The sequence below is a fragment of the Phragmites australis genome, chromosome 18 (assembly GCF_958298935.1).
Source record: "Phragmites australis chromosome 18, lpPhrAust1.1, whole genome shotgun sequence".
Classification (NCBI taxonomy): Eukaryota; Viridiplantae; Streptophyta; class Magnoliopsida; order Poales; family Poaceae; genus Phragmites; species Phragmites australis.
In genome coordinates, this window is record NC_084938.1 from 26425605 (window position 1) to 26441038 (window position 15434).

General features: G+C 42.5%; 1 protein-coding gene across 1 annotated transcript; it reads right to left on the reverse strand.

Moving 5' to 3' along the window:
• Nucleotides 1-12064: 12064 nt before the first annotated feature.
• LOC133898803 (cytochrome b561 and DOMON domain-containing protein At3g25290-like) lies at nt 12065-15434 on the reverse strand. Its single transcript, XM_062339546.1, has 3 exons — nt 14566-15434; nt 12809-13063; nt 12065-12536 (listed from the first exon to the last, which is right to left on the reverse strand). The coding sequence occupies exons 1-3, from the start codon at nt 15187-15189 to the stop codon at nt 12237-12239; spliced, it is 1179 nt and encodes a 392-aa protein (XP_062195530.1). The 5' UTR covers nt 15190-15434; the 3' UTR covers nt 12065-12236.

The following is a 15434-nucleotide window of genomic DNA, read 5'->3' on the forward strand; positions in this document are numbered from 1 at the left end:
GCACCAACTTGAATAAGTGTGTTGTCATTCCGATCAGTTGCTCTAAGGAGCAAGTGGGCATCATCAACGACAATCTTCCATGTGGGTCGTCTTCCTTCCCTATCCAATATTTGGGAACTCCTCTCACAATGGGCAAGCTCCGCAAAGGGTAGCTACAGCCGCTGTTTGATAAGGTGGCCGCTAAACTGCCTACTTGGCAAGCAAAAATGATCTCCAAACCCGGATGAGCGACCTTGGTGAAGTTGGTCTTGTCCTCTACCCCTCTGCACACGCTAATCCCCATAGCGGTGCCCCCTGGGTAATCAAACATGTCGACAAGATTAGGATGACCTTCCTTTGGACAGGTGACAGGGCAACAATGGGGGTCGCAACATCCTTTCTTGGGCTCGTGTGTGTCAGCCTACTGCATATGGTGAACTAGGCGTCACAGACCTCCGTTTGGCCAAGATAGCCTTGCGCCTTTGTTGGCTATGGTGGCAGCGTTGCGATTCGTCCAAGCCTTGGGTTAGTCTACCTTTGCACCACAAGCCAGAGGTTATCTCTCTTTTCGACACGTCCACTAAATTTGAAGTGGGGAATGGAAGTTCGATGCTATTCTGGACATATTCTTGGCTTGCCAGTGGTTCCATCAAGGTCATGGCTCCTGATCTTTATCATTGTGTTCCTACCAATAAATCGAAGAGCAGATTAGTGAGGGAGGCGCTAATCAACCAGCGTTGGATCAGAGACATAACCGGGTCCTTGAGCATAGCAGCCATAACTCAATGCTTAAGGTTATGGGACCAACTCCAAACCATCACCTTGAACAGCGTCGATGATCACGTTGTTTGGAAGTGGACAGCCTCAGGACAATACTCGGCAAAATCCGCTTACCAAGCCAAAATTTCTAGGGTGCATCCGGTTCGAGAGGGCTAAGTTGATATGGAAATCTTGGGCTCCAACGAAGGTGAAGTTCTTCGGTTGGATTGGGCTACATGGAAAGCTCTGGATGGCAGATCGTAGGAAATGGCATGGACTTCAAACGATGACTCATGCACACATTGCGCTCAACTATCGGAAACCACTGACCATTTGCTCCTTAATTGTACCTTCGCGAGGGAGATCTGGTGGCGCATGTTGGGAATACATGCTCCTACAGAGGTGACTACTCTTCTTGATTGGTGGATTGATATGAGGCGGCGTGTGGCGACAGAGCATCGCAAGGGGCTAGACTCACTTGTCCTCCTCACATGCTGGAGGTTATGGCTGTCGCGCATGACATTATTTTCAACAATCATCGAGTCTCCATTGACATCCTGATGCCCTTATCCGTGCGGATATAGATCTATAGTGCATAGCTGGGGCTAAGCACTTATCAATCATCATGGATTGGCTCCGTAGCTTCGGCACGATTACCTAGTTTAGTTACTGCTCTTCCTAATTGTTCCATCGACTTGTAATTCCCTTCTAATTACTGAGTGTTGTGTTACCCCTTTTGGACATTGTCTAAGGCTATATACTTGTTTTCCTATTTAATATAAAGATACATAGCTCTCATGCGTATTCGCAAAAAACAAATACAGGCTTTTCATTCAGAATTGTTGGGAACTGATTGAAAGCACCATCTAAGCTATCTGCTGTTGCTGTCGAGTTGCATCGAGTTAGATGATGCTTTGCTCCTATTGCACACATGCACAGTTACGATACAGCTCAACGAGAACCGCTTCCTATCATAAAGCCACATACTTTTTTGCGATGGCATTCATCATGACTCGCTAGCTTGATGCTTGGTAATCACTTAAACTGAACATGTCAGGTTCAGGCAGTACAGCTCAGCTCTTCCTTTGACCTGCAAATTGCTTCAGAGTTGGTCTCAAAGCTCCAATCTCAAATCCTACCCACCAACGGCACCAACTGAAGGTGACCACTACTCAAAAGTTTATATAGATGTTTGAGGTAGGTAGAAGTTGAGCCAAGTGCAAGCAAAACTAACTTCACGAACCCTGATGGGTCATGCTCACATAACCGAATCATTTAGTAGTTTTGACAATCAAACAGTTTTGGTTAGAATTTTGAACATCACAAGTTGACAGATGATGGAAAAATAGAACAGGGAGCCATATGAGCAGTTAGGACTTAGGTTAGGTCAAATCTGGTAGATGAATTAGGTCAAATCTGGTAGATGAACAGTCCGAGCTCAGTGATGCGAAGATTTGGTCATAATTTGGTGTCTGTCAGTACGGTTGCATCTCATTACTTCATTAGAATACTAGCAGTTGGGTTTGGCCAAGCTCACTTTACTCGCTCCAATGATCTGGCTTCTATGTTGTGGATCGATGCACTAGTGCTGACAACTTTTGGAATTTAAAAAAGGTTTCAGTTGGAAGGTGATTATCAGAGTCAAGAGAGGCTCCTACCATCTGGAAAGCGAGGTTCTGGAAGTAGTTTGCACGTCTTGCATCTTATAATGTGCCAACTTTTTTCATCTTCCTAACTAAGATGTTGATGCCCATAAAGAACATGAACAGTCCAAGTGTAGATAATACAACGAATGGTGTAGATAAAAGTTTCCCATCAATCAATTGCTTCCTGTGTTGCAACTTGCAACCAGAACCAACATATCGACACACCAGTCCAAGTTTTTGGTGGCACTTATCACAACCGTTCCCAATGTTCATGACAGAATGATCGACTGGTAGGGCCGTGTTGGTTTGTGGCCCAGTGCAGCATGCGTGCCTTTTCCACCTGATCAGAGCATCGACGTAAGAAAGGCTCAAATCATCGCCTCGGTTGGTCGCTGCAAAAGCTAGAAGTCCGCCCTTTCGAGCTGTATGCTATCCTGACACGCAAATTCCGGCGAGGTATCTTAGCTTGTACGGCGGCAGAACACCCACCCGTCCGGCCGGCGCCGAAGCCGAAGACGTGATTGCTTCGGGTGGTCCAGGCCGGGAAAGGCAAAGTGCATGTGCCGGCGCAGGTAGCGCGTGCGCGCCACGCCTCACGGGTCTGCCTGCCACGGCCAAGGGGCAGGCCGCGAGGCCGACGCGCGGGAGACGGTACGGTAGGAAAGCTCAAAGTTGGGGTGCCGCGCGAAGGAAACGTTGCGCGCAAACGGCTGGGGACGTGCCGCGGCGGCGCGCGCCCGAACGATCATCCGACCCCCGACCACCGTTCCGGGCGACCGGGGGTCGAGTTGTATGAGGGGTGCCCGGGGCGAATCTATATTGTGACTACAAGGTGTATAAGATCTCGATTAAATTTTCGTTTTTCAATAATCTATTATATACAATAGTTAATATGATATTAATTAATTTAATAAGTAGGATATTCGAACATCTAACAAGCTAGTTAAGAATGTTTAATATTTTTTTCTGAGTCCGTCATGCGAATGCGGATGCTGCTGCTACCACCGCTGCCGCGCTGTGCTTTTGTGTTGTCCGCACGTTTCGTGAATTTGTGGTTTCGACAAACAGGTTGCTTTTCATGCTTTTTTTTTGCTTGACACACCTTTTTCTTTCCCGCTACTGAAAAGATGTTATCTAAACTGACTCGCACTGTATTAAGCATCACTGCATGAAAAAAAGTTATCAGTGGCAGGTGATAACCGGTATTAGTGATGGATCTCATACCCGTTACTTTTATCACTGCATGAAAAAAAGTTTAGACTCGCACTGTATTAAGCATCACTGCATGAAAAAAAGTTATCAGTGGCAGGTGATAACCGGTATTAGTGATGGATCTCATACCCGTTACTTTTATCGCATAGACGAATGATAACTCGTCACTAATGAGGTCACTAGTGATGAGTCATAACGTAACCTGTCACTAATGTTCAGTTAATAGTAACGAGTCATAGCTGTGATCTGTTACTATTGACTGAACATTAGTGATTGATTATAATCTTAACTCGTTATTAATGACTGATGAATATTTTTCGTATTTTTTAACAAAAAAAAGTCAAAAAAATATTTTTTTCACTCAAGCCATCCCAACGTAGTCCTATTCTCAATGCGGGACTAATCCCATATGCCTCATAAGTCACACTTTTTTTACATTATTTTCAAGTTTGCGTTCTATAGGAATCAAACCTGCTATCTCTTCCTCGTGTGTGTAGCTACCTTACCACCTCTGCTATCACGTAGTTGTGATAGAAACCGGATATGTTATCCTTTTAACCTTCTTTGTCGAAGATTAGACCCGGAGTACATTCGGTAAAACAGACATAACTTTTGCATACAAATTCTAATTTTGACATTTTTTTTTACTCTACGGACGTCTAAAAAAAGTTACATCAATTTCTCCCCCACTTTGTCGGGTTCGAAGAATTTTTCGAGGTCAAAAACGGCTTGGAAGATTGAGTTCTTGCCCTAGAAATTTCTACACCGTTTTTGGAACGCGTATTTGTGTCCATAGCCATCACACTTTACATCAAACTTGAGTAAAAATATACAATGGTTCATATTCTAGTGCTGTTAAGGTGAGAAAAAATAAGGAAAAAATAAAATAAAAATAAAAATATTTGCGAATACCGTCATTAGTAACTGGAGTTAGTTATTAGTGACGGATTACAATTGATACGTCACTAATGAGTGTGTCATTAGTAACGGATCAAGTTAGATCCCGTCACTAATGACTGGTATAGGACGACTCGTCACTAATGAGTGGATTATTTGTGATGGGTTAAGTTGGATCTGACACTAATGACTGGTCTAGAGCGACCTGTCACTGATAAACTTATCATTAGTGACGGGTCACAATTTGACTCATCACTAATAACTAGACTAGGATCATCTGTCACTGATGATTGAGTCAATAGACCCGTCACTAATAACTGGACTAGGACCATATGTCACTAATGATTTAGTTAATAGTGACGGATCAATATTCATCAGTAACGGATCATGTTACGACCGTCACTAATGAGGTCTATATCCGTTTCTGATCAGAAGTGATATTAGTGACACGTTTTTATTAGATCAGTCACTAATAAGACATTAATAACACATATTAAGCAGCTATTACTAATGTAATATCTCTTTTAGAAGTTTCTTACATAGTGCGGCGCACAAACCTCTCTCCGCTGTTCAGTTCGCACGGCTAAAGCGAAACCCCAAATGAACGGTGAACCACAACCTGTTGTTCTTCTTGAGAGGTCGCTCTTGTGCACGGACCGATTTGTGTAAAAGCATAAGCTGATGGGAAAAGGAGACAATCAAACATAGCGCTACGACACGAGATCAGCAAATTACACGGAGAGGTTGAGACTTTGCATTCACATCCTGGAAACATGCTGCTGGTCTACTCCAAAAAAAAAAAAAAAAAACCCAACAACCAAGTGGTATCCTTCAATCCCACTGGACGAAAGTGATCTCTGGCCTCGCTTTTTCCTCCACGGAAGAACAGAAAAATACACAACAAACAGCAAGCAGTACAAGTGAAGTTTTCCTGTAACACTTTTCTAGAAGGATCATGCTTCCACTAGTGGCGTCATACGTGTATATCTTCTTCTCAGCTTCACCAACCAGCACGGACACCTCGTCAACCTATTTTGCAGCAAAACCAAGCAACTGGAATGGCCCCAAAGTGCAAGTGGATGATCATCTCAGCATTCACAAGTGGCCATTATAAAGAACCAATGGAAATAAAAATTGGTCAGACTATTTTGAGAAGAGAAGACTAAATAATATCAACGTGCCAAAGTCAATGATATCCTTCAAAGAGACAATAATACTAGCTTGCTATTTTCATATTATCGTAAACGGTAAAAATAGGAAACAACACATCTTCTACTTAGATCAAGAAGATGGAAAAATTGATGGTAAACCCAACTTAAAATCATACATAACTAAATATTATAAGAAGTTATTTAGACCACATGTGAATAGTCATTTTTCCATGACGGAGTCATATATAGATGACATCACTTAGATGATAGATGCTAAAATTGAAATTCTTACATCCCTTTCTCTGAAAATGAAGTAAGAGATGCAATATTCCAAATAGAACTAAATAAAGCTCAATAGAACTAAATAAAGCTCCAGGTCCAGATGACTTTCCAGCTGAGTTCTACTAGAAATTTTGGGATATCGTCAAGATTGATTTGATGAAAATGTTCCATGAAATGCACTATAGGAATCTACTGACATATAGCCTGAATTTCAGAGTAATTACACTCCTACCAAAAATTAAAAAAGCTTGTCACATCCAATAGTTTAGACCTATCTATCCGCTAAATGTCAGCTTCAAAGTTTTTACAAAGATGCTCACTAACCATTTAAATAGTGTTGCGGACCACATAATTTGTTCCACACAAACCACATTTACGAGCGGAAGAAATATTCTCAAAAGGGTGGTCATTTTACATGAGACATTATACAAACTCCATTGAAAAAAGATGAGTGGCGTAATTCTCAAAATTGGCTTTGAGAAGGTATATGACAAAATTAAATGGACATTCATGTTACAGTCCCTACGGATGAAAAGTTTTTCATCTAAATGGTGTGAATGGATAAAAACCATCATTTCAGTGGTAGCGTAGCAGTAAAAGTCAATGAAGAGACTGACCATTACTTCCAAATGAAGAAAGGTCTACGTCAAGCCGACCCACCCTCTCCGATTCTGTTTAACATTATTGCAGATATGTTAGCAATTATGATTGAGAGAGACAAAAATGCAGGATAAGTTGAAGGAGTTGTACCACATTTAGTAGAAAGTGGGCTATCAATCCTTTAGTATGTCGACGATACGATCTTATTTATGGAGGATTACCTGGAAAAGGCCAAGAACATAAAGCTTTTTCTTTATGCTTTCAAGCAGCTTTCAAGGTTAAACATAAACTTCCATAAAAATGAAATGTTTTGTTTTGGAGTGGCAAGACAAGGTCAATTAATATGCTGACATTTTTAGATATGCAATGGGTGAGTTACTGTCAGAATCATCTAAATCGCACTCGGCTTAATCTACAATACTAGTTGTCTATAAAGATGAGAGCTACCACATACCCTTCGTTCGACACACCACGTGCTAACTCACATCTAAAGACATCCCTTACAATCACTATTTGATTGAAACGAGAGCAATTCCGATAGTCCCAATATATGCTCAACAAACCTAAGATCACAGCATATACCGTTTACAATATAGTTTTATCACAAAATATGAATAGAGTGAAAATGTTTAACTAATATTGCATACCTTATTCACCATATTAGTTTCTACTTACTATCAGAATTTTTATATGCAGCAAAAAGTATTAACAACAAAAGATCAGTGACATCATTGCCCAAAAAGGCACCACCAGGATTAGCTCAAGATATATATCCTCTACTATTGCCTATCGCCGGCATCGGTGCGATAGAAATAACTATACAACAGCTCATCTTCACCTATAACAACTTAAGGGAAGCACCCTAGATACGAAGGTACTCGCAAGACTTACACAATATAGGTATATACTATTCATGACTCTAAGGATAATGTATTTGGATGAATAGCAAGGAAAAGGCCACAAGTGAAATTGATTCGGCGAAAGAAACACTTTAATCAATATACTGACATGAACAACTAGCATTAATCGACAATAATCATAATCTTCAAGAAGGTAAACATGCTCATCTCAACCTAAGCATTCTCAAATGTTCCTTATATCAACCCACGTACTATCCAGCCCACAAAACTGAACAAAAATCTACGATGATGTCCAATGGACATTAAGCGTGTTCAAAACCAAGAGCACGGTTATTCAAATAGTTCTTACACCCTGCATAGGAGTACTTCTTTACCCGCACGATATGGGACTATTCGGCTTGTACAACTGATCATATTGCACAAAAGGGTACCCATAACAACCTTTCTCAAATACGTCCTAACCGTTTGGGGTATACGCCTATAGGTGCAGAGGTCAGCTAGGCCTATTCCTAGAGCAACCTAGATGCCTCTACAATCTCACTCGCTCACACCATAGACCAACAATTCAAAGGGTCACAGCAACATAAGGTATTCAACTCATCTTTACCATATTCAGATATGTGGTACTATATAAAAGTGCTTAAGCCAAATGACGCCAATGGTCGGTGCTTAATCGATGCAGCGGTCTATTGCACCCGGGTCTCCTCTCCAGAACTACCACTAACTCCCACCCGCATCTCATCTCAAACTCACAATATTCAACATCCCAACTTGTAATTCTCATGAAACAATAATTGAGAGTCCTATAGCTCGCGAATGGTCGACGAACCACCGCTTGACTTTCTACCGGTGACCTATGCATTGCTAAGTATTTCAGATAAATTTTAAATTAGACGTTAACATGGTTATCCTCAGGTTACAAGGATTGAGATCATCAATAATAAAATAGGATACAACCAGATAGGGTCTACCCGATTCTCGATATTGACTGGCTAAACATGCATATACGACATATATCAATATCTAACAAATTAATCAACACTTCACAAAAGTATAAAAGAGATATAATAGATGCTTGTCTGGTGCTTCTGGTTCTTCACTCACGAATTCCACTAGTCTGTCTTCGAGTTCAAACACACGACTCTCCGAAATGTCATTTTCTAATCAAGGAATGATGCATCACAAATGAGTATGGATGATATGCGATGAGAGATGCTTCACAATGCATGAAAATTAATAGAGATGCAATGCATCATGCCTGAGTTTATAGTATCAATGATTTCTTAATTTGGGTTACTCCTAATCATTTAACATTTTCCTAGATTAATTAAGCTTAAACCAAAGCTTAATCCTAAATAGAAAGTTAATTATGTATAAAATAAGTGTGAATATTTTTACTAAACAGGGAATAATATAATAATATTAAAAAAATTGGTTTCACAAATTTTGGACTTACCAATAATTAATTATGAATTATTAAAGCTTAAAAAATTTCATTAACTATAGAAATTTTAGTACATATTTAATGGCACCTAGCATTTTTAATAAGTAGATTATGACCATATGAATCCAAAAAATTGGTTCAACTATTTTTAGAGTTATATTTAATTCCCTATGCATTTTACAATATTCAGTTGAATTAACAATGTAAGAATAATTTTATTTTGCATTTTTTATGGAATTACCGAATACTAAAAACCATAATTATGTTTGCACCCAGGATAGATAGCCACAGAGATGAAAGTGGGGCTGGCCTGCTCTGACCGAGTCAAAATCGACCCATGGCCATGGCTGGCATAGTGCCAGCCATGGAGACAGCACCGACGGCCCTTGTCGGTGGCAAACGACGACGCAGTCCAGCTAGGGATCAGCAAAAGGAGCAACTGCACACCATGCCAAACTCCTTTGAGGCACTCACGGTGGCTGGCGATGATTGAAAAGCGGCCAGCGACGGCACATGGCGATGGTCGTACTATGGTGGCTTGGCCTGGCACGCCGACGGCGAATGGCAACCTAATCGGCCCAGCCGAGGGCACCTAAAGCATCAACACGGGCATACTAACTCAACTGAGTGCCTATTGGTCGATGGGCCCGGCCGGAGCACGGTCGTCGGCGTGAGCAGAGAGGCAGCAGCGGGTGGCCCACGCGGACGGACGTGCTAGCGTCGGGCCGGAGCCAAACTGGCACGTGCAAAATGGAGAGGAGGGCAGGGAGAAGCTCACCAATGTGTGTATTTGGGAGATGGAGCAGCGACGCACTGAGGAAGAAGGCATCGATGAACCAAATCCGGCCGAGAGAGATGGGGATCCGATGGGGAATGGACTCGGCGACCTTCCTCCTTGCTTCCTAGGTCTTAGGCTTGGCTAATCTGACCTCAGGCACGTTGGATTTGGGCTCGGCGGCGGCGATGTGCTGTGGCTCTGCTCTGTTGCTTGTGGGCGGTAGAGAGAGAGAAGTAAGGGAGGGAGACATAAGACAGCGGTCGATCTGACTTAGAGTCAGAGAAAACGGCGTCAGTGGCTAGCCTCATTTGTCAACAAAGATGGCGGCTGACACCCGAGCAGTGCTCGGTTGGGAAGAGAGAGAGATCAGTGAGGGAGATGACAGGTGGGCTCGATGAACAATGATAGACAAATGAGAAAATATCTCCTTCCTTTCTCTGATCCACAGAGGATCTTTTCGAGCTCCAAAAAATCTAGGGATTTTTGTGGGATACTAAAATTCAAATGCAACCCATTTTAAGTGGTTTGGTCACCTAATCCCAATTTAAACTAAAATTATTCAAAGTTGCAGCATTTTCTAACTTTCTCTAATTTTTTAGGCTTCAATTTAAATCCCTAAAATCCCGGGGGAAATCACTAATATTCTTCTTATCACTTGGAATAATTTATAAAATTATTTAAAACCTGAAGTTACAAAACAAATTTGTTAGTTCCTTCACAATGCATCATATATTATTAAAGTTAACAATTCCTATTTAATTTCAATGGTAATAATTACTTGCTCAAATCTTTAATTAGGATGCTAATGATACTCATGAATGCTTAATGATATATTTAAAAAAAAATTAGAATGTAATAGTTACCCCTGCGGTACCAAAAATCCTGATTCACTATCAAAAACTCAGAAATTCAAATTAGAAGGAAGTAGAGGAACAAATTGAAAAAAGACTAAACAGTTGGAAGGCCAAGTACTTATTTACGGGTGGTAGACTGATACTTCTAAAGTTAGTTCTTAGTTTCCTACCCACATATATGATGTCCTTCTTTCAAATACCACACGGGGTTTAAAAAAGATCGCTTATTTTTTATCAAGATCCTATTAGCAAAGTGATAGTAAAAAAAATAACGTCTGACGAAACGAAAAGTACTATGTAAAGCCAAAGACATGAGTGAATTAGGGATAAATGATTTGACATCTAAAATATCTCTCTCCCATGTAAGTGGTTGTACAAGCTACTAACTGAGGATGGAACGTGGCAAAAACTGCTTCGAAACAAATACATGGGGGACAAAACCTCTTTCGCAAGTTGAAGAAAAATTAGATGACTCGCATTTTTGAACCAGACTTATAAAAATGAAAAGCATCATATTCCGATATGTTACTTTTAATATAAATGATGGATCTTAAGTTAGATTTTGGGAGGACACTTGGTTAGAAAACTTTTCACTCAGACTCCAATATCATTCATTATATAACATAGTGCGAAACAAACAAGACTTGGTAGCTAAGGCGATGGAGTCATTCCATGCAAATATAGCATTCAGGCGGGACTTAAATGGCCCGAAATTAGTCGCATGGAATGATTTGACGGCTTGTCTTACCAACATCATATTGTTTGAGGATCGAGATGAGTTTAAATGGAATCTAAACAAATCTGAAAATTTCACAGTTAGCTCTCTATATAAGGCTTTGGTGCAAGGTGAGGAACCAATTCAGAACAGTAAAATGTGGGAATTAAAGCTACTATTAAAAATAAAAATATTCCTGTAGTATTTACACAAATGGATTTTGTTAACAAAAGATAACCTACGAAAAAGATAATAGTTAGGTGATAAAAATATTGCTTTTGTCATAAACCTGAGACAATTAAACATCTCTTATTATAACAATTAAATATCTCATAAACCTCAGACGATTAAACATGAGGCAATGGTTAATAGTTCAAGTAGCATCAAATCTTTACCAATCGCGAAATGTTCAAAACATGCTTCGGAACTGGTTCGGAGTTTCAGTAAAAAATTGAAAGACTATATACTGGTGGTGGTGGCCACATTTTAATGACCACTATAACTATACAGGAACGGTATTATCTTTAATAAGAAGAATTTTGTTTCTCTCTTTAAGTTATTTTTACTTGTACACACTGACTCAGTTTGTATTAGTTGGTTACTATAACATATACATGAAGCGAACAACAATAAAACTCTTTACCCAGTTTAAATAACAGTCTAGACTCTATATCCAAATCTAAATAGAATAATGTCACCCAATAGGATGCATTCCCATCTTTTAAAAATTTATTTTATGTCTCATGTAACGCCCTCTTGTTCCTTAGATTTGGTTATGTGCATCTAATACAGATGTCAGGGATATAACAATTAGTGTTAATAAAGCTTTATTTTTTTTAAAAAAAATCTCAGCATTCACAAAATATAACAAAACAAAGAGCAAAAACTAGTGCGCAGAGGATACATCAGTATCACTAATCTCCAGTATAATTGTGCAGTATACACATATCTATCGTACAAAAAAGAGAGAGACCAAGATCACAAGACCTACCCTACATCTGCACACAAACACAACACTGAAGATAAATAGAGGTCCGACGACCTGACTAGTCACTAGAATCACATAGAAAGCGGCAAGTGGCCGTTCGAAGTGCCATTGTAGGTCTTGTTGTCCGACTTCCTCCTCTTCAAAACGATGCCCCATGTAACAGCTTCCAGGATCAGGGCAATGCCACCCAGGATGCAGATCGCGATGATGTAGCCTGTCTTCCACTTCTGCTCAACGTTCAAGATGGACATGCCTTTGAAGATGTTGACGATGCCCAGTATGATGATAGTGTAACCGACCGAGTGGTGATACACGTTCCAGTAGACGCGGTATTTGTGATCCTTCTTTGGCCTCAGGAAGAGTGCAAAGATCTAAATGGAAAAAAAATGTAGAGAAAAAACTATTAGCAAGTTCACTAGGCCACTGATATTGCAACTTGTTCTTCTATCAGATAAGGGCATAAATCCTTGCTTCCAAGCTACCTATATGCTACAAATCTAATAAGCAGGATGAACATTGTAAAGTCGCTTTCAAGCAGAAGTTGTAATATCTTCGGTAATCAGTTTGATAGGTACATGAGCACAGAGGGGCTCCAAAATTTTGGCAGGTAATAGAGCATAATGAGAAGAATATAAGTATGTACCTGTAGAGTACCAAGAGCAAATACTGAGATTCCGATGTTCCTGTGAAGTGAATAGGTGATTCCCTTGGACAAGTTTCCAAGATGAATGCCAGTGGCCCAGCCAGATACTCCGACACCATACCCAATCAGCTGGCAAGCTACATGAAGATAGAACCATGCTGGATCGGCTGATTTGAATGTCTTGAGGTATCTTGAAAATATGGCTCCCATGGGCAATAGAAGACCCCAGCTCACAGCATTCAGAACTCCATGAGTCTACACAAAGAATGGGAGAAATGAGAATGTTTTAATAAAATCAGTACTAGTATATGCCCAAGCATACTCAAAAGGTAACAGTTGTGTGGTGCTAAATGAGAATAACAATATTCTTTTACGGAAATGAAAACAATACTTTCTTTTCGCAGACTTGAATTATCACAAGGCACCTAGGCAGTCAAGAAGTCAAAGATTATCTGGATTGATCGAATTGCCCTGGTGGTTCAGAATACCATGTTAGCGGCACATGTTGGTTATTCACACAGTTTCCTTTGATAATAATTACTGATTGACTTTGCCTTTCAGAATTTAGAACATCATGTCTTTGGCTCTTCTTGAATACTCTATCCAGCAACAATCGGAAGAATCGAAGCTGAAGTCCACCAAGGCAGGAAAAAAACTGACTAGGCAAGAAAATTGCAACCCCGATGAATCAAATTTCAAAGTGAACGAATAAGAGAGGAACCTATTGCTAGTATGTCACACATAAACACAGTCAACAAACTCCGCCAACCGTACGGACTAGCACAGTTGATAACGGTAGCGGGTCTAAATCAATTCAAACTAACCAGGAAAAATAGTTAAGACTGCACAGATTCCATAGAAGATTTATTTTTTTAATCACCTACGTTAGAACCATGAACATTAAAAATGATAGATTCCACACATTCTTACCACTACATCATCATACTACAAACGTTTTTTTTTTTGGGATTAACAAACGTAATTTATTTGGTTACTCATCTTGCTCACTGCAGTAACGCTTCAATAAATACAGCAACTCATATGCAAAACAAGGTAAAATGAGAGTTTTGTTTAAAGGTGAATTTTTTATGCAAAAAATCGCCAGGATTTGAATAGCAGAGTTCTATGGGTAATCGAAATTGAACCCGAGAAACTGGTTTCTTTTTTGTGTGTTCTGAGGCTATGGCCTTTCCTCACATATTTGACACCAACGCATAAGAATTCAAGAAACGAGCAAACGATTTAACACGAACAGATAAAAGTTTTACACACTATTTTTCAATGGACTGAAATCCAAGTTGGTTTCAATCTACGACGTGGACCGTCCGATCTGGATCGGACGGCTCTTCTTCTTTCTTCTTCCTTCCGATTGCCCGCATCTGTTTCAACTCACGCAACGCATTTCTCCGACGCAATCCTCGTCGCGCTCCCCCGCCTCCCACCCGCCTGCCTTCGTCCCTGGCGGCGTCCCCGCCGCGCTAACCCATCGGCACGTGACGCCCCCACCCTAGCCCCGCCCACCGGTGGTCTTCCCGCCGCCCTGCCGTCTCGCCCACCACCACCCCCTGGACGGCCTGCCTACCCGGAACCCATTTTCTAAGCCCGCCGGCCATTAGAGCCTCCCGACAACCCCAGCCCCCGAAACCCTAACCTCTCCAATGAACGCCGACTGAAGCGAACCTCGATTTCGGTCGATTGCACAGTAGTAAATACGTAAAAGTAAATCAAATCCATATGCCCGAAAGGGGAGTACTCACATTTTTCTTCCTGAGGAGGCTGCCCCCTCCGCTGCCGGCGGTGCTCGCCCCGGTCACAAGGTTCAGCTTCCCCTTGGAGGCCATGTTGTCGCCGCCCATGGCGTGGGGCGCGATGCTCCCGCCGGAGACCGGCCCCACCTGCCAGACCTGGTTCACCTCCCCCGTACCGTTCTGGAGCTTCAGGGTCCCAAACATCCGGACGCGGCCGTCGCCGCCGAGCTCGGCGGCGAGATCAGACGCCGGGAAGGAGATGGACCCCGGGGAGCCAAGCGAGTACCCGGAGATGCTGTACGTCTGCACCTCGTACGCACCGCCGTTGCCGCCGCCCTTGGGCGCGGCCACGAGCGCCTGCGTGCCCTTCATGCCGTCGCCGGAGGGGTTGAGGCCCCACGCCACCCACCCGCCGGAGGACGGCGGCGCGGCCACGAACGCCACCGACAGAGATGACGCCGCGGAGTCGTAGGTCCAGTGCACGGACGCGCCCAGGCGGGGCAGGTCGCTGCACGCCGCGTACACGCGGTTGCTCGAGAACTTCTCCGCCGCGCAGGCGCCGCCGCCGGCCGCGGATACGCACGCCGGCGCCGCCACCATCACGAGGAGGACGAGGACCCGCATGGCAGACATGGCCGCGGCGTTCTTGCGTGCGTACACTAGCCTCCAAGGCAGGGGAATCTTGGGTGGGGAAGGCAGAAAGGCCGCGGCTTTGGCGTTCGGAGTTGGGAGCACCGGCCGGGTGGGACTTGGGAGCCAGGGGAGGGGCGCGGTTAATAAGGACGAGGCGGAGGGGACGGTGGACACGCCACGGCGAGCGATTGGGTGCGGGTTGACGCGGCCGGAGTCCCGGGAGACTCGCGGTCTGCGCGTTTGGG